General features: G+C 19.1%; 4 protein-coding genes across 4 annotated transcripts; 1 reads left to right on the top strand and 3 right to left on the bottom strand.

The window, feature by feature from the left end:
- Positions 1-137: 137 nt before the first annotated feature.
- PF3D7_1417200 (NOT family protein, putative) lies at positions 138-13730 on the bottom strand (the record flags this gene model as incomplete). The annotated part of the gene is made up of 2 exons (XM_001348307.1): positions 138-231; positions 424-13730. The coding sequence occupies 2 exons, from the start codon at positions 13728-13730 to the stop codon at positions 138-140; spliced, it is 13401 nt and encodes a 4466-aa protein (XP_001348343.1).
- A 3312-nt stretch (positions 13731-17042) lies between these two features.
- Positions 17043-17864, bottom strand: PF3D7_1417100 (conserved Plasmodium protein, unknown function; the record flags this gene model as incomplete). The annotated part of the gene is made up of 1 exon (XM_001348306.1): positions 17043-17864. One exon carries the CDS (start codon positions 17862-17864, stop codon positions 17043-17045), a length of 822 nt encoding a protein of 273 aa, XP_001348342.1.
- Positions 17865-18574: 710 nt separating this feature from the next.
- Positions 18575-19723, bottom strand: PF3D7_1417000 (inner membrane complex protein 1l; the record flags this gene model as incomplete). The annotated part of the gene is made up of 1 exon (XM_001348305.1): positions 18575-19723. The coding sequence occupies one exon, from the start codon at positions 19721-19723 to the stop codon at positions 18575-18577; it is 1149 nt and encodes a 382-aa protein (XP_001348341.1).
- A 2223-nt stretch (positions 19724-21946) lies between these two features.
- PF3D7_1416900 (prefoldin subunit 2, putative) lies at positions 21947-22878 on the top strand (the record flags this gene model as incomplete). The annotated part of the gene is made up of 4 exons (XM_001348304.1): positions 21947-22086; positions 22231-22354; positions 22580-22653; positions 22773-22878. 4 exons carry the CDS (start codon positions 21947-21949, stop codon positions 22876-22878), a joined length of 444 nt encoding a protein of 147 aa, XP_001348340.1.
- Between the last annotated feature and the right edge of the window lie 489 nt (positions 22879-23367).

Here is a 23367-nt window from a genome sequence, read left to right as displayed (position 1 = left end):
ATTATTAATAATAAAGATACATTAATTTAAAACATATACTAAAAATATAAATTACAAATATATCTAAAAAAAAAAGAAAAAAAAATTAATAATGTATAAATAAATAAATGAATAAACAAATAAATAAATATAATATATTAAACGCGCCCTAGGCATGCTTGCGCTACTGATTGAAAAAGTTTTTTTATTTCTGCTGCTTCATGTACAAAAGGACATTCCCAAAAGTTAAATCTATAAGGATAAAAAAAAAAAAAAATAAATAAAAAAATAATAAATATTATTAATATATTTATATTTTTTCAATGTGAATATAATGTATATAATTGACACTATCACCATAATGATACATACATTATATATATATATATATATATATATAATTATGCATATTTTTATTTTCATATAAAATATTTGAATTCTTACTTTGTATTTTTTATAAGTTCTATAAACGTTATCAATAATCCCCAAGGGTGGGGTCGATGTGCCAATATACGTTCTAATAAGACCCTAATAATTTGCTCTTGTATTATTATATCATTCGATTGAGAGAAAATAAATAATATGAGGCATGAAAAATAATGAGTATGTGAATTTGGATATCTTATATGGTTAACAATGTTTGATAATAATAAATATCGACCTTCCATATCTAATTCTTTTGATAAAAATAAAAAAAGAGTATATGATAAATTATTCTTAACAACTATAACAGATTTGTTCTTTTCCTTTCGACTTTCGATAGATCCATTTATATTACTATTCAATTTTGTTGATGTTTTTGGTTCTTCTTCATTAGCTTGATTAGGTTCATTATATTCGTCTTTCATAAGTTCAACATATTTTTTAGATAAATTATTTTTTTCATTTTTTAATTTACTTTGTTCTTTCTTTGATATTGTCCTACTATTACATTTTTTATTATTTTTTTTTTTCCCTTTGTTTAAATTGTCTTGTTCATTTTCTAAAATTAGTTCTTGTAATATGGCTGTGTTATCATCAGTTGAATCATCTGAATATTTGGTCAAGTTTATGGGGTCACAATTATTATTAAATTTAAAAAGGTTATTAACTTTAGCTTTGCATATATATGTTCCTACATATAAAGTTAAAGAATTTATAATATCCACATCATATTTAATAAATGATTGATATATTTTATTTTTAGGAAGTAATAATTTATCTTTTATTTGGAACAATAGGTTATAATCTTTTTTGTGAAAATATTCATCTAATAAAAATTTCAAACGATTTTTAAAAAGTAAGAAACTTATATTTGTTAAAATTTTTGGTACTATTTTAATTTCTGGTAATAAATCAATTTTGACATCTGACATGAATGGATCAGGTAATTTAATATTTCTTGGAAATGCAGAAAGTACAAGATTTCTTAATTGAATAAAATTGATTGGAAATATACTACATAAAGTAACATAATAACTAGCTAGAAATTCTGGAAAATCATGTAATAATATTAAAAGTATTCTTAATGTTCCTATATATAATGATTCAATTGCTTTGGATACTTGTATTTTTTTTAAAAAACATTTTAAAAATGTAAAAAGATGAATTAATAATTTTTTATAATTATCCCATCCACAAATATTTGACAAAAATTTGGGCATAAAATATTTTGATGATATAAGTTCAACCCATGAAAAACAAAAAGCAGGAATTCTTAAAGGTGATAATAAAAGAAATATTTCAGAAAAACAATTTAAATATATCAATAAATCATTTGAATAAATACATTGCTCATTAATATCAATTAATAAACAATGTAATAATCTAAAATATGGTCTTTGATTAAAATGTTTCTTTTCACTTTCATATTTTTTATGTATTACTCTACATATAAGATTTAACACTTTTTGTAATATAAAAATTGGTGATATTTTTTCGATATCAACTAATTTTAGCATTGTAATAATCATCTTTGTCCATGAGTCTATATAATTATAATTTAATAATTCACTTACACTTGGACATTCTTTTAAATTCTCTTCATCATTTTTATCTATTTCATTCTTAGGTAAATCCATAAGCTGTACCTTTGCATGATTATCATTTTTTTGTTCTTTATTCATATCTTTTTTCTCATCGTCATAAAGAGGGGTATATACATTTTTTACGTCATTTTTTTCTTTCATATCATCATCCATTAGTTCATTTTCATTATTTTCTTTATTTTGAATTCTTTCGAATAATTCCTCTTGTAACATATTATCCTTTTCTAAATTGTACAAAGCTATATTAACCGAAATATTAATGGAATGAGATAGGAACTGATCAGTTTCTTCATCCATATTTAAAAAGCCATTCTTTGATAATTTTCGAAAAAAATTTATGCATTTTACTTTGTGTTGTTGATTTACTACATCTTGCATATCATTCGATATACTCATCTTTAAAATATTTAAGTAATTTTTATAAATAAAATACCACTCAGCAAAAAGACACGCAATAATTACTCCTTTCTCTTCATTTATTATTGGGGGTGAGGGCAAATATTTATATTTTATTGGCTCTATATTAAATACATCATATAAATAAAAGGATTTTTTGTTTAAATATTTTTTATTAGAATATTTATCTTTCTCACTTAAAATATTATTCGAATTATCATCACATTTATTGAGTTCATCCTTTTTATTATGTTCATTTTTATTATGTTCATTTTTATTATGTTCACTTTTATTATGTTCATTTTTATTATGTTCATTTATATTATGTTCACTTTTATTATGTTCATTTTTATTATGTTCATTTATATTATGTTCATTTTTATTATGTTCACTTTTATTATGTTCATTTTTATTATGTTCATTATTTTCTTTTGAAATGTTCTCGTCAAAATTATAATACGATAACGAAAAGGTACTTATAACGGATGTATCTGATATAGTAGATGAACAATCTGAAAAATGATACGATGAAATATTCGAATGTTCATCCTCATCATAAGATGCAGAAAATGATTTCGAAGAAAGGGAAGATGCAGTATCAATATTGTTATCCTGCGAAGTTGATGTTAAAGACTTATAAGATAATATAGAATGATCACTTAAATTATTTATATCTTCTTCTTTATTCATAATATTTAAATTATCCATTTCGACATTTGTTACATATTTATTATTAATATTATCATTTACATTAGGGTATATGGTATCTAATTTATCTTTTGATATTATTTTATTTTGATTTTCTATGTTAACATTTTTTGTATGATTAATATTCTTTACAACTTCCTTTTCTATAATTTCTTCTGAATCTACGATCTTATTTTCATAACTTAATTTTTCCAATAGGAACATTGTATTTTCATCTACATTATTATTATCATATTCTATTTTTAGTTTGCTTAACAAATAATGTTCCTTTTTATTTTTATTATTTGATACCATTTCCTTTGAATTTTGCATATTAATCAATTTATTTTGTTGTTCTACTTCTTTTTCATTTTTGTTATCTTTTTTTTTAACCTCCTCATTATGTATTTTATTTGTTACACCATCCAAATCACATTTATTATTATTATTATTATTATTGTTATTATTATTGTTATTATTATTGTTTCTTTTTTGTTCTTTTGTAATGCATATATATTCAGTCAATGTTCTTAACAATTTTATTTCTTCCTTCCCACATTTTTTATCCTTTTCAATATTTTGTACTGTTAAATCAGGTGGACCCTTTTCAACCTGTTCATTGTTTTCTTGTTGCACACCTTGTTCCTGTGTGTTCCTTTTTGAATATTTTCTTTCTCTTTTAATTTGCTTAATCATTTGTATCAATCTATCTTGTACATTTTTTAACTGCATTTTTTCGGCATGTGGGATATGAATATATTTATTATCATTTGATAAAATTTTATCAATTTTAACAATTTTTTTAATTGATTTTTTTAAATGTTCACATTTTAAATATTTCTTTTGAATGATTAAATTATAAATTAGTTCTGTACAAAATTGTATAATATTAATATGAGTAGTATTCTTTAAATATTTGGACATACTTTTATCCAAGTTAGTGTAATGAACAATATCATAACGTATAAACAAAGAAATATGACTTACATTATTACTCGGGGAACTTAATATATAGGATGTTATCAATTTTTTTAATATTTTATTTTTTTTACATAACATATCTAATATACATAATTGTAATTCTAATAAAACATTGAATTCATTAATAACAGTACAAGTAGAATATAAATTTTTTTTTTTATTTATATTATATTCATTATTGTCAATGGATAAGGAACATATATATTTTTTTTTATTATTAAAGCAGTATGTAGAAGAACTCACATTTTTTTTATCATCCCCAATATTATTATTATTATTATTATTATAACTATTAGTAGTATTATTATTTTCTTCCTCATTTATATTTTCATTGTTTAGTATTATTATATCATTAATTTTATTCGAATAAATAACACTATTTTCATCTTTAATAGTTTCTTGTATATGTTTGTACAATTTCGTTCCTATAATTTTATATACTTCATTTTTATTTGTACAGTTTTCACATACATATACAATAATTTTACAAAGAATAAAAATATCATGATTCGATGATAAACATGATAATAACAAGAGGGAAGGTTCATCTGTACTTATAATTCTTTCCATTTTAAAAAATGATGTTTTGATTTTACAATAATCATTAAATGTATTTTTAGTTGGAATCAATGGAACATATGTCATAATATATTTAATATATTCCTTAATACTTAACATACAAAATTCAAAAAGTGATATAATTTCCTTTATATTTATTTTCTTTATATTTTCTTTTAAAAAAATCTCAGATATAAAAAAAGAAAATTTTTTCTTACATGATAAATCAATATTTTTTAATTTTTTAAGGTACATATTATTATTTTCATTACATTCTATATTGTTTCCATGAATGGAATTAGGAGTATTTATTTTTGAGTCCTTATGTATGAATTTTTGATTATTATCCATTGCACCTTTATTTAAATGAATGTTATCATTATTTTTTATGTTTTTATTATTAATCTCACTATCTAATTGCATGATATTATCTTTATTCATCAATTTGTTAATACAAGTATTATTTATATTATTATTCATATTGTTGTTCATATTGTTAATATTATTCATATTGTTCATATTGTTAATATTATTCATATTGTTAATATTGCTAATATTATTACTATTAGTTGTAAAAGTACCATTACACATGTCATTATTCATAACAAGTTTTTCAATTATATTATTATTTAATATATTTTCATTATTACTGATCATATTTTTATATATTGCATTCATTTTGTTCAGATCATTTGAATTCATTATATTGCTATTTGTACCAATATAATGATTATTCAGTTCATTAAACAAATTATTTTTAATTATACCTTTTTTCATAATTGTATTATTTATAATCATCATATATTGTTCATTGTTCATCATATTTCCTTGGTTATTTAAAACATCCTTGTTATGCATGTAATTCATATTTGGAATATAACCATTCATATTATTACACACATTGTTGTTGAATAAACCATTTTTATTAAAACCAGAATCGTTATCATTGTGTTCTGTTAACCCTCTAAACGTTTTATCTTCGAAATGATTTATGTTACCCCCCACCTGTATATTACTATTATTGCCATTGTCCATATTCATCTCATATTCACTCTTCTTCTGCCTCCTATTATTAATACTGTTAACATTGTTGATGTTGCTGATATTTTTGATATTACATATCTTACCATTGCTGTTTTCAATACTGTTACCATTATTTTTATCATGAATGTGATCATATATACCAGTATCCATATTACCACTACTATTGTTGTTATTCTGAATGACTTGCATATTGCCTACCTGTGTATCAACCATATTTCTGGATGAGTTATACATGCGCATATTATTACCAGTGTTCACATTATCTACGTTCACATACCTATTCGTATTAAAATTAGTATCAGATTTATTGTAGTTAAAATTAAAAGAGTTTTTATTATTATACATATAATTAAAATTACACGAGTTATATAAATTATTATTATTCATAAAATTTATAACATTATTATTACTATTTATATAATTATAATTACCTATATGAAAATTCGAATTTTCTTTTATACTATTATTTTTACAAGGAATAAAATTCAGTCCATTATTATTTACGGTATTTATTTTGGATAGATTTTTATGATGAGACGTAACTAGATTATGATTATTATCCTCATTATTATCCATAATATTATTATCATGATAGAACTTATTATCATCCATAAATTTACTGTTTGTTTTTTCATTATTATTATTATTATTATTATTATTATCATCCTTTGGAGCATCGTCTCTTTTAATAATTTTTATTAAACCATTATCCTGATTATTACCATTATTAATATTGTTATTGTTATTGTTGTGATATTCTATCTGAGATTCTCTTTTCACATTATTATTATAATCATTAAAGTCTGCCCCTACTTTCTGATCAAATTGATTTGATGGATTGTTATCCATATTTCTTTTATTTGGATAATTCATTTGAGCATTTTCATTTTCGTATTCTTGATTTCCCTGTTCCATGTTATTATTATTGGATAATAATTTCTGTTGTAACTTCTTAAAAATTTTTAGGTTCATGAAATTTTTATATACCTGTATATGTTTTAAAGTAATATTATGTGCTTTTAAAAAGGATGGCAAAGCATTATAATATCTATTTGTTGTATTATCATTTATATTTAATTTATTAATGCGTGCATATTTTCTAGAAGCATATATAGGTTTCATAATTTCTTCGATTTCTATTGATGATTTTTCAATAGCTACTTGTTCAATAATTAAATATAATAGATTAATATTATCATTAATTAATGTTTTAATAAAATCATCAACAATAATTAAATTAGGATTTCTTTCTGGAAAGTTTTGTTCAATAATATTTCTTAAATTTTGTATTAACATATTTTTAAGTGGTTTCTTACAAGACACTAAAACAAGTGATGAAGATATGCTTGTTGCCATTAATAAAGACACTTTATGCATAATAGTTTCTTTAGATTCATTAGCAAAATCTTTTTTAACTAATTCTCTTGTTGTTATACATCCAATCAAAACAAAACGATCAACAATGGATGTAATAACTTCTTTAATGGATGAATCGAATGCTAAATATATTAATGCTTTAAATTTCGGGTGTATCTTAATTAATTGTATATTTGGTGATATTATAAGGTTTTTTTTTAATATATTTAATATTTCATCATTTAGAATTTCATTGAAAACAACACTATTATTATTAATATTAATATTATTATTATAATTATTATTATTTATATTGATGTTAATATTATTATTATTATTATTATTCATTGGATTATTAGCATTTTCTTGATACATCATATGATTTTTCATACTCATTTCATTATTACCAACTATATATGGTGAGCACACAACAGATGGTGGTAACATCATATTATTTTTACTATTACTATATTGGTTATTATTACTACCACTATTGTTATTATTAATATTATTATTATTATTATTATTATTATATTCATTCATTTTTAATTTTTCTAAATTATTATTTAATGCCATATTCTTAAATAACGATGAATCCATATAACTTCCTTTTACATTTATATTATTCATTGATGGTGATGATGATGCATATGAATCCTTCATGACATTTTCATAATATATCATTTCCTTGTTATGTACAAGCTTTCCATTTTTCATATCCATAAGTTTGTACGATGTTTCATTTTTATTATTTACAGAAAACTTCGTTTTATTTATATTGTAGTTATTACTACTTTTAGGTATATTATTTTTAAAATCAATTTCATTCAACTTATCTTTTTTTTTATTTGAAAATTTTACATCTTTTACACACATTTCTTCATTACTGTTATTATTACATTTTGTAAAGTTTTCATTATTATTCATCATATTAGATATATCCATATTTTTATTAACATACATATTATTATATATATTATTGTCAACTTGATACATATCCATACTATTATTTAAAATAAAAGTATTATTATTGTTATTATTAATATTATTATTATTATTAATATTATTATTATTATTATTAATATTATTATTATTATTAACACTACCACTTTTTGTATACATATGATTAATATTAGGATCATTACTTAAATAATTAGATATTGTATTTAAATGATTATCCTTCATAATATTTGGATTTGTTAATTTCTTCGATACACTACTACTCTTCTGATGCACATCATTAGTGTTAAGAATATTTTTATTTGTAGATTTATATAAATCTATATTTTTAAAAATTTTATTATTTACATTATTAAGGTTAGGATTCATACTGAACGTATTCCTATAATTATTGTTTAATAACATAATATCTGATGAAGAATTACATATGAGATTATTAACAATATTTTTGCCGTTACTTAAATGAGCATGGTTTTGATTTAAATGATTCATAATATGTGCATTATTATTAATATTAATATTATTATTGTTGTTGTTCAAGTCTCTCGTATTATTATTTTCCTTTCCTTCATCTTCTTTTCTATTATTAATTAATAAACTACAATTAGCACCCTTAAAACTCAAGAAATCATTACTATTATTATTATTATTATTGTTATTGTTATTGTTATTATTGTTATTATTATTATTATTATTACTACTACTATTATTGTTATTATTATTATTATTATTACTACTACTATTATTATTATTAATATTATTATTATTACTTGTCGCTTCCGATGTAGCAAGAGCAGATTGAGTTGTGTTATAATTATTTAACATATTAAACCTTACATCCTTATTTATAGATAAACCTAAACCTCCTCTATTAGTTCTATCATTATTAATATTTATCAAATTTTCAGAATATATAATATTAGTATTAAATGATTTTGTATAATTAGTAGGTGTAATTTCATTAACCGAAATCATACTATTATTATTTTCATTTATACTGTTAATATTCACAGATACATGTTCATTAAAACTATTTCTAAAAAACAAATCATTAGAATTTACTGGTAAGTTACGAGATTTTATTATATTGCATTTATTATAATAATCAAATACATTAATCTTAAAATAATTAAAAAGTATTTCTATTTCAAAAATTAAAATAGTTTTCAATGATTGGGCTTCATGTAATTCTCCTAACAAATTCAATATACTAACAGTCCATGGATTGGGTGGTCTGAAAATTTTGGAATTTTTTATACTTTCTAATATTTTACATAATGCTGGAAATGTTACTATTAAATAACCATTATCATATGCATATAAAATCAATTGCTTAATATTCATATATTTCGACATTAATGGCTTATTTCTACCTATGGTTATAATTCCTATCCATGCACCTAAATTTTTAAGTAATAATCTATATGTAGATGAATCTTTGGTTATTTCTATAAAATTTAATAATGTTTTAAATATTTCACATGATAGTTGTATTATATTATCAAATATTTTCTCCATTTTTATTTTGTTTAAGAAATTCATATATATTAACATATCTTCTGATGTTTTCTTTTTTATTACACTTTTTAACAAATTAAAGAAAAATACATCTCTTCTTATTTGTACATCATCTTCAATTTTTATTTCTTTATATCTATCATTAATACCTGTAATATATTTATTATCATCATTTCTATCATCACTCTCCTCCTCTTCATCCTCACCATCTTCATAATCATCACTAATATCATCACTCATAATAGGATCATCTGTATAATCAGTATAGTATGTATAATCTTCAAAATTGTTATCAAATAAACTATTTTCTCCTATAGGTTGATCATCATCTGTTTTTGTTTCATTATTTTCTTGTATTTTTCCATATCTTCCTATTTCAACATTATTTTTCAAATCATATGTTACACTTCCCTTTTTCTTGTTCTTCAATAAAGTAACATTATTACCCCCTTTAACAATATTATCATTATTCTTGTTATTATTATTATTATCATCTACACTTTTCATATTATTCTCTTCATTTTCTGTCAACTGACTTTTTTTCTTTTCATCAAGAAACGTTGAACTACCTTCTTTATTATTTATATTATTCTTATTTTTTTTAGAACTTTTACCTTGTTGCTTTTCATTATTTAATTTTACATCATCTTCATTTATACAACATATATCATCATTACTAATTTTTTGGTGTGAAAATTCATCATATATATCTGATTGTAATGAATTTTTTTGAGGAGCATTTTTGTTTATATCATTTATGTTTTGTTCAGCATCACCATTTAATGAAACAGTTTGGCTCAAAATTGAATTCTTTTCATTCCCTTCATTCATTTCGTTCTTCTCATTTTTTTCAATCTTCTCATTTTTTTCATTTTTTTCAATCTTTTCATTTTTTTCATTTTTTTCTTTTTTTTCATTCTTCTTATTATTTTTTTTCTTTTTCTCTTCTTGTTCTTTATCCTTTCCTTGTTTTGTTGCTCCCTCTAAGGTATTATTTACGATTTCGTTATTAGAACCAGCACCTTTCTTTTTGTCCTTTATCTGACTATTACTATGATGCTCTTTCTTATCTATCTTTTTATTATCATCGATGGGAGTTGATTTGCAACTTAAACTATCTTCATCTATTTTTTCTACTTTTGCACTACTCGATGGCTCACTAGTTTCATTATTATTCTTGTTAAAAGAAGATACATTTTTTGCATCATCTTCTTCTTGTTCACATTTATCACATTTTTTTTCATTTTCAATTAATCGTTTTATTTTTTTTGCTTTTGATTTTATATTGTCTTGGTTTATATCTTTTAAAATTTTGGATAATTTATATTTAAATTTTTTGGTAATAACTTTATCGATTAAATCTTTTTTATCACGAAATATTTCGTTAAAAGAAATATTTAATAAATTCAAAGTACTTGCTTCATTATAATTTAAGCTATCTTCTAAATTTTGATTCATATGTTTTTCATCTTCTACATATTCGTTATTATTATCATTACTTTTATTATTGTTTATATCGCAAACACTTTTTTTATTTTTCTTATGTGATCTTGATTCTTCATTAATTTTATTTTCAAAATGGTTTTTAAAATTATTCTGTTGCTCTTCGTGAATACTCATATTATTTATATGACTCATGTTATTTATAGGACTCATATTATTTATATGATTCATATTATTTATATGATTCATATTATTTATGTGATTCATATTATTTATGTGATTCATATGATTTATATTATTATTATTATTATTATTATACATCCAATCATTTCTTGGCATACCATGCATAAGATCATTTTCTTCAACCTTTAATTCACCTATATTCATAATTTCTTTATTATTTAACATTTCATAATGTAAACCATTTTTTGGTGTAATATTTGATTCTTCAAATTTTGGATTCATAGTACCACTTAAAAATATTATATTCGTATTACTATTATTTTTTTCATCATGATAATTATTCAATGATTCATTATTTAAATATAATTTATCTTTATTAGGTTCATTAAAAAATATATCACCATTATTTCCATGTTGCATCATCATCATATTATTATTGTAATTCATAAAGAGACCATTATTCATATTGTTTAAATCGTCTTGTTCTCTCATCATATTTATCTCAGAATAACTAGATGTAAACATACCATTATTTGGATTGAAATTATTATTCATCATATCATTTTCGCTAGAATGTATATTTGTTTTTATATTTAATTTATTAATATTACCATTAGGTATATAATTAGGGTTATGAACATAATTTATATTTGACATGTAATTATTATTATTGTTATTATTGTTGTTGTTATTATTATTGTTATTATTATTGTTATTATTATTGTTATTAGTATTATTGGTATTGTTATTATTACCATTATTATTACATATATTAATAAATCCATTATTTGGCATATTAAAAAAATTGCCTACTCCATTTGTATCTACCATATCATTTATATAATTTATATTGTTCATATTGTTCATATTGTTGATACTGTTCATATTATTCATATTATTCACATTATTTATCATATTTACATTATTCATCATATTGGCATTATTCATTATATTCATATTATTCATGTTTCCAAAATTAGGATATATTTTCATATCCATATGTTTTATATTTACAACATCTTCAGGATTCATTATATTTTCATGATTATCATATGTATTCGGAGGGTTCATATTATACAATTTATTATATAATTCATTATTTTTATTGATTGGATTTGTAATATTATTATTATTATTATTATTATTATTATTATTTACAATACATGAACCATTCATATTTATAGTATTACTAATGGATGAATTATTTTTATTATTCGTGTTATTTTTTGTATTTTTCTTTTTTTTATCAGACTTAACCATATGACTATCATTAATTTTATCCGTGTTATTATTTTTGTTTGATGTGTCTTTATGATTACCTTTATCCTTTTTATTTTTTTTGTTATCTCCATTATTATCATTATCATCATCATCTTCATCATTATTATTATTTTTATTATTATCACCGTTATTGTTGTTATTGTTGTTATTATTATTATTATTATCATTATTGTCATTATTATTATTATTATTTTTTTTACTATTATTATTTCCATAGTTATTATTATTATTATTATTATTATTACTATTGTTATTATTATTATTGTTATTATTCTTACTACCATCATCTTTATTATTATTATTTGACTTATTATTATGACTTGTTTTGTTATTATTTGATTTATTGTTATTATTATTACTGTTATTTCCCTTATTAGCCTTGGCACCACTTATTTTATTCGTCACACTATCATTTGTTTTTTTATTGTTTATATTATTTGCTTCGATATTCTGAATGTGTTCATTTTCACTTAAACATAAATTATCTAATTCTTCAATTGTGTTATTAATATGTTCACATTTTTTCTTTTTATCTGTATTAATTATGGATGAATCATAATTCATCTGTATACTCATCATATTATTAACGGGATTCATTACATTATTAATACCATGTTCATTATAATTTATATGATCAAAATTATCATTATTTCGTCGTATATGATGTTCTACATATAATGGTTCATTTATAGCATTACCATCTTCTATATTATGGGTACATTCTTTTTTTTTTTCATGTACATTATTCATATTTTCATTATCCATAAAATCATTTAACTCTTCTTTATTTGAGTTATATATATTATTACTACAAGAATCACTAAATTCATTTTTTAAATTATTATCCTTTATATAATAACTACTACAATATGTATCATTAGTGCAACTACTCTCATATGAAGATAAGATATTATCTTGTGTATCTTCATTACTACCTATATTTTGAATATCTGTTGTTATGTTATGAGTAAGTTTGGGTATACTCTCTTCAATAAAAATAGGATTATCATTACAATTAATGATGTTGTTATCATTCATCATGTTATTATTATTGAACTTATTATTCATACTGTTCTTACTATTTAATTTAGTCTTCTTTTTTTCATCTACATATTCAAAATTCTCATTTATATTATTACTATCTTCATTTTCTTCATTTTCAAACTTGGGTTGTTTTTCGGATATATTCAGTAAGGATTTGTTTGTTACATTGTCACCTCCTAATTTTACATTAAATTCTTTTATCTTTTTTTTAAAGAAAAAATGTTGCTTTATATTCATGAAATAATTATATTTATCATGGTAATCCATCCTCATATTTTCATAACATTTATATGAAAAAATATAAAATACATAGTTATAGAATTTGAATAAATAAATAAATATATATATATATATATATAATATATATTACATATATTGGGTATAATATATATATATATATATATATATAATATAAAACCTTTTCTTTTTTTTTTTTTCTTTTTTTTTTTTTCTTTTTTTTTTTTTTTTTTTATTTATTATTTTTTTATTTCTCCTTGCTTTTTCTTTTCTTCTTTTTCTTCTTTTTTTTTTTTTTTTTAATCCTATGATATATATATATATATATATATATATATATATATATATATTATTATTATGTTATAATTAAATTACTTTTTAAAAAATATGACAAAATTAAAAAAAAAAAAAAAAAAAAGAAAAAGAAAAGGAAAAAGAAAAAGAAAAATTAAAAATACATTAAATAATGATTATTAAAAATGTATTAAAAAAATAAAACAATTATATAAATATTATAATATATATATATATATTATATATAACATATAAAATAACAAGTTTTATTATTTATATTTATTTTGTTAAAAAAAATTAAATCAATAAAAATATAAATATTATTATATATTCAAATATTTTTTTAACTATATATTTTATATTATATATATATATATATATATAATATATATATATATATATATTATAATATGTATATTTAATATATATGATAAATATATATAATTTTATTTTTAATAATAATAACATAATTATTTTTTATTATAATATATTTTATATATATATATAATATACATATTTATATCAACAAGTGCAAATTGTAATATATTATATATAATAAAGAAAAAATAATATATATATTTATAAAAATATATAGATTTTTAATTATGTATATTATGTATATATATATTATATGGATATTATTTCCGTTTTTTTTTTTTTTTTTTTTTTTTTTTCATTTATTTTTTTTACGTATTATATTAATATATAAAATAAATATAGCATTTATTATTTTGTTTATATATTAGATAAAATAAAAAAAGAATGAAATTATAAAAAATATTCCCCTTTATTATTCTTATTACATATTTTTTATTATTATCATTTTTTCTTTTTTGTAACTTGTAAAGTATATATAAAAAATAATTTTGAGCAAGAATTATACAAAATATTATAAAATTAAAAAAAAAGAAAAAAAATATAAATATATATAATATATAATAGTATATATTATATATTATGTTTTACTTACATTAATCTTATAGAATTCCCAAAAAAAAAAAAAAAAAAAAAAAAAGTTAATAGGGAAGTTTATAATATAAATTATTTTTTTTTTTTAAATAAAGAAATCTGACGGAAAATAAAATACTTATATAAATATATATATATATATATATATTATATATGTTATCTTAAAATATATATAAAACGAAATATAATAATAATCTATGGAAATGAAAAAATACATAATTATAAGAACAATAAAAATATATAAATACATATTTATATTTATATATAAATCCTAAAATAAAAAATAATTTAAAAAAAAAAAAAAAAAAAAAAAAAACGGATTAATATAAAGGAAAATAATTTAATTGAATCTACTATTTTATTATTATATATATTACATTGTTGAATGTACTCATTTAAAATTTATACAAAAAAAATACACTCATATAGAAATATCAAAAAAAAAAAAAGTACACAAAATTTTTTATTATGTGTACTTTTATAATATACCAAAAATATATAAACAACTAGTTAAATTCATATGTATATATACATATATATAATTCAAAAATGTACATGAAATATAAATATTCATAAAATTAATAAAAAAAATTATTATTGATAAAGAATATTATATGTAAAAATATTTAATGTGTCAAATTGTGTACAAAAAAAAAAAAATAATATTTTTATTGTTATTCAATTTTTTTTTTTTTTTTTTTTTTTGTAAAGCACATGTTATATATAGTTACATTTTATTTATTTCAAGGCATTTATATATAAAAAAATTTAATAATATATTAATCATAAAAAAAAAAGAAAAGAAAAATATACATATATTATATAATATATATATATATATATATATATTTATAATTATTATATAGTTCTTTTTTCTTTCTCTCTTCAAAGTACATATAATATATACTTCAAAAGTATTTAAAAAGAAGATAAACATATACAAAACACTCTTTTTCATTTCTTTTCTTTTCTTTTCTTTTTTTTTTATTTCCTATTGTGTGAAACACTTGTTTTTAATCTTAATTTTTTATTAATTGTTCTTATTTATTTTTGTTTTAAATTAACTTTTATATTTAAAATTTTTTTGTTCCACTTTTTCTTTCCTTTTATTATTTGATTTATTAATATTTTTAATGTATATACATCAGATATGTATGCATTCATTTCCTTGAAGAATTTATTTTGTTCGCCTCTAAATTTGTTTATATAATATATAATAGCTCTTTTTATTTTATTCAAATAAAATTAAATAAAAAATCTTAAGTCTTATAAGTAATATACTATAGTGTTTAAAGTTAATAAAAAAAATATATTTATTTAATATGTTAATTTCATACTACTAATTTAAAAATATCAATTTGATTATATGTGAAATTAAAATGATAATGAAAAAAATATAATATTCTCTAGATAAAGAAATAATATAAATATTATGCTGTTATGTTTGTATAAAAATAATATATACATAAAGTATTTATAATAAGAGGTATCACGTAAACAAAAATGTGTATATATTATATATATATATATATATATATATATATATGTATATGTGTCCTACATAATGATCCGCATATAATTCTTAAACATTCATTCAATATCTACGAATTATATAAACAAAAAAAAAAAAAGAGAGAGAAATAAGAAAAAAGGAAAAAGAAGAATCTTATATTAAAATTACATAATAATTTTAACTAATTTTAACAATATAGTATATGCACATCCTTCAATAATGAATATGCTTTGCATATGATATATTAAGTTATATTATTATATAATATATTATATGACGTATATATCATATAATAAAATTTTCCATATTAAATATAAAGCAAAGGAAATTTTTTTAAATAAATATATTTTTCCATTTAAATATATATAAATGAATGATATTCAAATTAAAACAATTACAATCATATATATATATATATGTATTTTTTTTTTTGTTCTTTTAACATGTTATGATTTCAATAATACTATATATTGTCTAGACCTAATAATATATGTTATTTTTTATATGTTACATTATTAATATAAAGCATATAGGGGCGATTATATAATATATTTATTATTATTTTATTTATTTTAATTATATTTATCCTGATAACTAGAATGAAAAACTTTTAAAATTTCATATCCATATTTTTTTATTTTATCTTCACCAAATCCAGTTAGATTCAAATTTTTTATATCCTCAATAGTATTAGGACGATGTAAAGAAAGAAGTTTGATATTTTTAGTACTAATTAATTTTTCAGGATCGTTAATATTATTCAACTTTGATAAATTAGTTCGACATTGTAATAAATTGTGTAATATAATATTATGTTGAGTAGGGGGTTGTGAGGGAACACTTTTTTTTGGTGAATGTGTAATCTCTTGTTTTAGGCTTAAATTTTCTTTTAAACTACTATTTATATGATATAACTCTTTGGGATTTTTTTTGTCTTCATTATTATGATTATTAATATTTTTCATATCATCATTATTTGGATGACTAACCTTTTGTATATGTTCATCATGGTGATAACTTTCTGGTTGACGAAAGGCAATTTTTTCATTTCTTAAAATTCTGTTATTTAAAATATTCTCAGATATATTATATTTTTCTTGATATCTTTCATTTTGTATTGGCATTCGTTCCTTTAGTTCAGTTTTCACATATTCCACACTTGGATCCATATAATTAATTTTCTCATCCTTTATATTATTTATACTGTCAACAAATTTTAACAATTCATTAAGGCTTAAATATGAACTAGACGGACACTTGTATTTTATACTCTTATCACATAAATAGTTATGAATATTTATATTATTGGGTGAATTATAGTATTTATATGGTATATTGTTATTATTTATGGACTTTATTTGTTCCTCAAGATTGTTTTTAACATTAAACTTCATTTTTTTTTTTTTTTTTTTTTTACATCACAAATAAGAGCATAACGAAAAAAAAAAAAAAAAGTATCACAAAGGAAAAATATATACCTATTTGTTTATAATATATATGTATATATATCAAAAAATAATAAAAAAAAAAAAAAAATGGAAAGAAAATTTTAAATACCACTAAATAATATATATATATATATATATATATATATATATATGTTATATCCTAATTATATAAACTTCGAAAACTTTAAAAAACATAAATCGAAAAATGTTCTATTTTATGTTACCAAAAAATGAAATTTTACACTTTATAAAATATGAAATATTATAGGATGTAAATTAAAAAGAAATGTAAAGTACAAATTTGAATAACATGAGAATTATATCGAAACATGAAGAAATAAATATACGTATATATATATATATATATATATATATATATTTATACTAGAACAATATGAGATAATTTTTTATTTGTTCTTATACTTTAGGTTAAAATACCTAAATGATACACATAAATCTACTTTTATCATTATAAGGTTATTTTATATATATGTTGTAAATTTTTGTTTTTTTTTTTCTTTCTTTGGAATGACAGAAAGAAAAAAAAAGAAGGCAAAAAATAAAATATATGTATATATATATATATATATATATATATATATTCATATTATCAAATAAAAATAAAATAAATACAAAATATTATTTATATAAATTTTTTATTTTTTTTTTTTAACAATAAGTTCTGTTACACGTTTCTTACGATTTTTATATTCATTTTCATTTTCATCATCTTCATATATATAATTCATATTTTCCGCGTAATTGTCCCAAGTACTCATATCATCATATGTATCTTTATCATAATGGTGAGCTTTTCCTGCATTTTTACTATTATGTTTTGAATAAGAATAATAATATTGTTCCTTTATCCCGGGTGATGTTGAAATATTTTCCTTTTTTAATATACCTTTAGTAGGAATAGTTTTGTAATAATCATTAATATACTTATTATTATAATTATTATTAATATATTTGTCTTTTTCCTTTGAGTGAATATTATTTTCCTGATCTTCGTAATATGTAGTAATATTATCATACATATTATTGCCATAGGTATTATCATCATAGATATTATTGTCAATGGTATTGTTATAATACGTTGTATTATCAAATATATTACTATCATATATATTTTTGTCATTCATATTATTATCAAAAGTATTATTATTGCATATATTATTCTCATTTTTATTATATTCCATTCTTCTATTTGAATGTATTATATTATCATTATGTGTCATACAAATATTTTTGTCCTCAGAATAATCATTAAATGATTTTTCCTCAAAGTTTATATCGGGCATTTGTGTTCCATGCGGAAGTATGTCACATGGTAATATATGTGAATAACGGTTGTCAGGTGTGTAATAAAATTGGGGAATATCGTAAGGTAATGGAATATTCACATGAATATCTTTTGGAGGACCTATAGGAGTAGGAACATAAATGGGTACCTCAATTTCTATATCCTCAATCTGTGGTATTTCATGAATTTTTTCTCTTATCTCTTTGTATACCTTATGTATTATACGTTCTTGTGGTATATCAATATATTCTATTGGACCTGGAACATGCCTAATTTTTTCAACTTCTCTTACTTTCAATTTGGGAACAATACGAACTTGTTCAATTGGTACATCAACTACCTTTACAGACTCTACAAATTTTGTAATTTCACGAATTTCAGGGATTTCTACAATTTTAGGAGTTTTGTGGAATACAGGAATTCCAATATTTTCATGAACTTGTTTTAGAGCATATTTAGGAGCTTTGGAAAAGCATGATGAATGAAAAGGAATAGACATTATTATTATTTTTTTTTTAAATCCAAGTTACTGAATGATCATTTTTTTTTTTATTATTTTTTAAATATAACTCTATAGACAATTTTTTCACATGAAATTGTTGTTTTATATATTTTATTGATGTTTTTTTGAGAAACCTAAATTATATTTTTGATCTTAATTTTTTGTTGTTGAAAAAAAAAAAAAAAAAAAAAAAAAAAAAAAAAAAAAGTATAACTAATAGGACAATATGGATTTTTTCCATATAAATCATTAAATGGCTTACATATATTTTATAAATAAAAAAACCATATACTTTTTCCCTTTTAATTAAATAAACATATATATATATATATATGACATAAATGTGATATATATCATTAATTTTTATGTTATAGTTTTTATTAATTTTACAAAAGTATAGAATAAAGTAAATTGCCTAGAAACCAAAAAAATAAATAAAAATAAATAAATTTAATGAATGTCTAATATTATATTTTTTTTTCTCATATTATTTTGTGTGTAACGGTTATATTTTTCCTTTAAATTATAAGTATATGTATATATATATATATATATATATATAATATAAAGAAACTTATTTTAATCTCATCCCTATTTATTTTCCTTTTCTGAAATGATCTTAAACAAAATAATTAAATAAAATAAAATAATGTGTGCATTATATTCTTTTAAATAAATTGTTATGAACATGTCATGTAATATTATCCTGCATTATTACAAAAAAAAAAAAAAAAAAAAAAAAAAAAGAATCATATGTACAGGAATATATTTTATTCGAACTTCATTTAAGCTAGCTATATAAGCATGTCACTAAAAAAAAAAAAAAAAATAATAAAAGAATATTTACACATAATAAATATTTGAAGATCTTATCTTTATAATTTCCCCTTTCTACAATATGAAAATATTTATAACTTTTATTTTTTTGTTTTTTTCTTTTTCATTTATTATTTCATATTTTCAATAATATATATATATTTTTCTTTTAATTATGTCATGAAGAGATAAATATATGGACAACCATCATTATATATATGTATATGTATTAAATGCCTTCATGCTATAAAGAAAAATAAAAAAATGTCTTTTCATTTAATTCAAAGAACGGATATAAGTATATATAAGATCGTTATATAGGTTGAATTCATTTAATTATGAATTATATTTTATGCGTCTTAAAAATATAAATTTTTATATATGGACTGAAATTCATTAAAGATTAATGATTTACAGTAAATGGGGGAAAAAAAACATATATATATATATATATATATATGTTGAACTATTAGGGTTATAAAATTATTGCCTAATATTCCTTTTTATTTTTATTTCTTAATTTCTTGTGAACTGATTATTATTTATATAGTAAATAATTATATACATGCATTTACTAATATTTATATAACACAAAATACGTTATATATTCAATATATCTAGATGTGTGATAAGTAAAAATATCATAAAATTATTATATAACACGAGGATTATCTAAGTATTAGTATGAAAAATTTTACTTCATATATGATAATTTTCAACATTTCTTTTTAATGAATATTTAATAAATTAGGTATTAAATTTTTCTCTTAATTTTTTTTTTTAAATTAATAAAAATTTAAGGATTCAGTTAAATTTTTAATCAGATTAAATTATATATATATATATATATATATACATATATATACACATGTGTGTTAACTGTATTTTTATAAAAATGTAAATAAGTTATGGGAATATATTTTTTTTTTTCTTTTATTTCAATATAGAATATCATAATCCTCAAATTTTGTATACCATTAAGTAATATATATTTTTATTAGAAATGTAGGGATTATAATTTATCATAAGAATAAATAGTCAATATTCAAATATAAAAATTATATATATTAAATAATACCTTGTTATATTTATATAGTTCTTTCAATATATATTATTATTTAAAAAAAAAAAAAAAAAAAAAAAAATAAGCATATGCACAAGATCTATATAATTTAATTTAATTTTTTTTTTTTTTTTTTTTTTTTTTACATAAATAAGTTTATATTGAATTTATAAAATTTCTTTTATTTATATTTATAATTTTTTTTTTTTAAATATATTTTGAAAGTTATTGTAATAATAATATAATATATATATTTATATTAGATGTATTTTTATTTTTATTTTTTTTGAATTATATATAATAAAATAAAATAATTTAACTTCAATGAAATATAAATAAAAATGGAAACTAAGAGTAATGTTGAATCACCTAATATAAGCGAACCAAAAGAATCTAAATTAACATATGAACAAATTGAAAAAGATAGAGTTCAGTTAGTTTCAAAAATAGAAGAATTATATCAAGATGTAGTTGAACACAAGTATGCGAAGGATAAAATATAATTTTTTTTTTTTTTTTTGTACATGTATTGAAAATATGTTAATTATATTATGTATAGTTAATAGGGAATATTATTTTTTTAATGGTTTAAATGAACTTTTATTTTTTTATAACAATTTTGTAGATTAGTGCTTGAAGCGTTGGAAAATGTACCATCAGATAGAAGGTGCTACAGAATGGTTGGAGAAGTTTTAGTTGAAAGAACAGTCGGGGAAATTAAGCCAGCTTTGATGGACCATAAAAATAAGGTATATATATATATATATATATGCATATTTTATTTGAATATACGTAATAATACTATCTATGTTTTGATTTTTATAATTTTTACATTGAATTATAAGCCTTAAATATATACATATTTATACTTTGTTCTTATATTGAAAATGCATTACTTATTTAAAAATTTAATTTTTTCTTATATCTGTCCTATTTGAATTTATATATATCTATGTATTTTTTGTAATTGTTAGGTTGAACAGGTTATAGCTGAATGTCAAAAACAATTAGACCAAAAGAATAATGAAATATCAAATTTTATAAAAAGGTAATTATTAATTTTCTTTAAATATAAGTACATGATGAATATATTAACTATTTAATTCGTATTGGTATGATATATATGTGGAAATATAATAATATTTATTTTTTGTTTTTTATTTATAGTGCTAAGGCGGGAAATCTTCCAGGCGGTATCATAAACGGAAATCCGTCTGAAGATACCAATAATTTAAATGATAAAGAAAAAAAATCAGACGGTATTATATTTTAATAATATAATATATATATATATATATGTACATATATGTACATATTATTAACATAATTATTTATTCATTGATTTAATTAATTATATTTTATCTTTGTTTTAATATGTGTTTATATATTTGTTTATAAAAATAATGAACAAGAAATCATTTTAAAATTAAATAAAATGATTTTATTGGTGAAGGATACACATTATATATATAATCTGTTAATATTAATGATAATTCATTTTTTTCTTTTTTTTCACATGTGATTATATAAATGAATATATATATATATATATATATATTTATTTTTTTAATTTTTAAGTATCACATATATATTTATATATATGATTGAGCATAATATAAAGAATAACAAACAGTTTTTAATTTAAAAATTCATTCGAAAAAATAACAGTTTTATAGTTGACAAAAAAAATAAAATAAATAAAAATATATATATATATATATATATATATATATATATATATATAATAAGGTTTATTTTTATT

Source organism: Plasmodium falciparum, assembly GCF_000002765.6.
Source record: "Plasmodium falciparum 3D7 genome assembly, chromosome: 14".
NCBI lineage: Eukaryota > Apicomplexa > Aconoidasida > Haemosporida > Plasmodiidae > Plasmodium > Plasmodium falciparum.
Note: the sequence above shows the minus strand (reverse complement) of the source record. Positions and strands in the feature narration are given on the sequence as shown.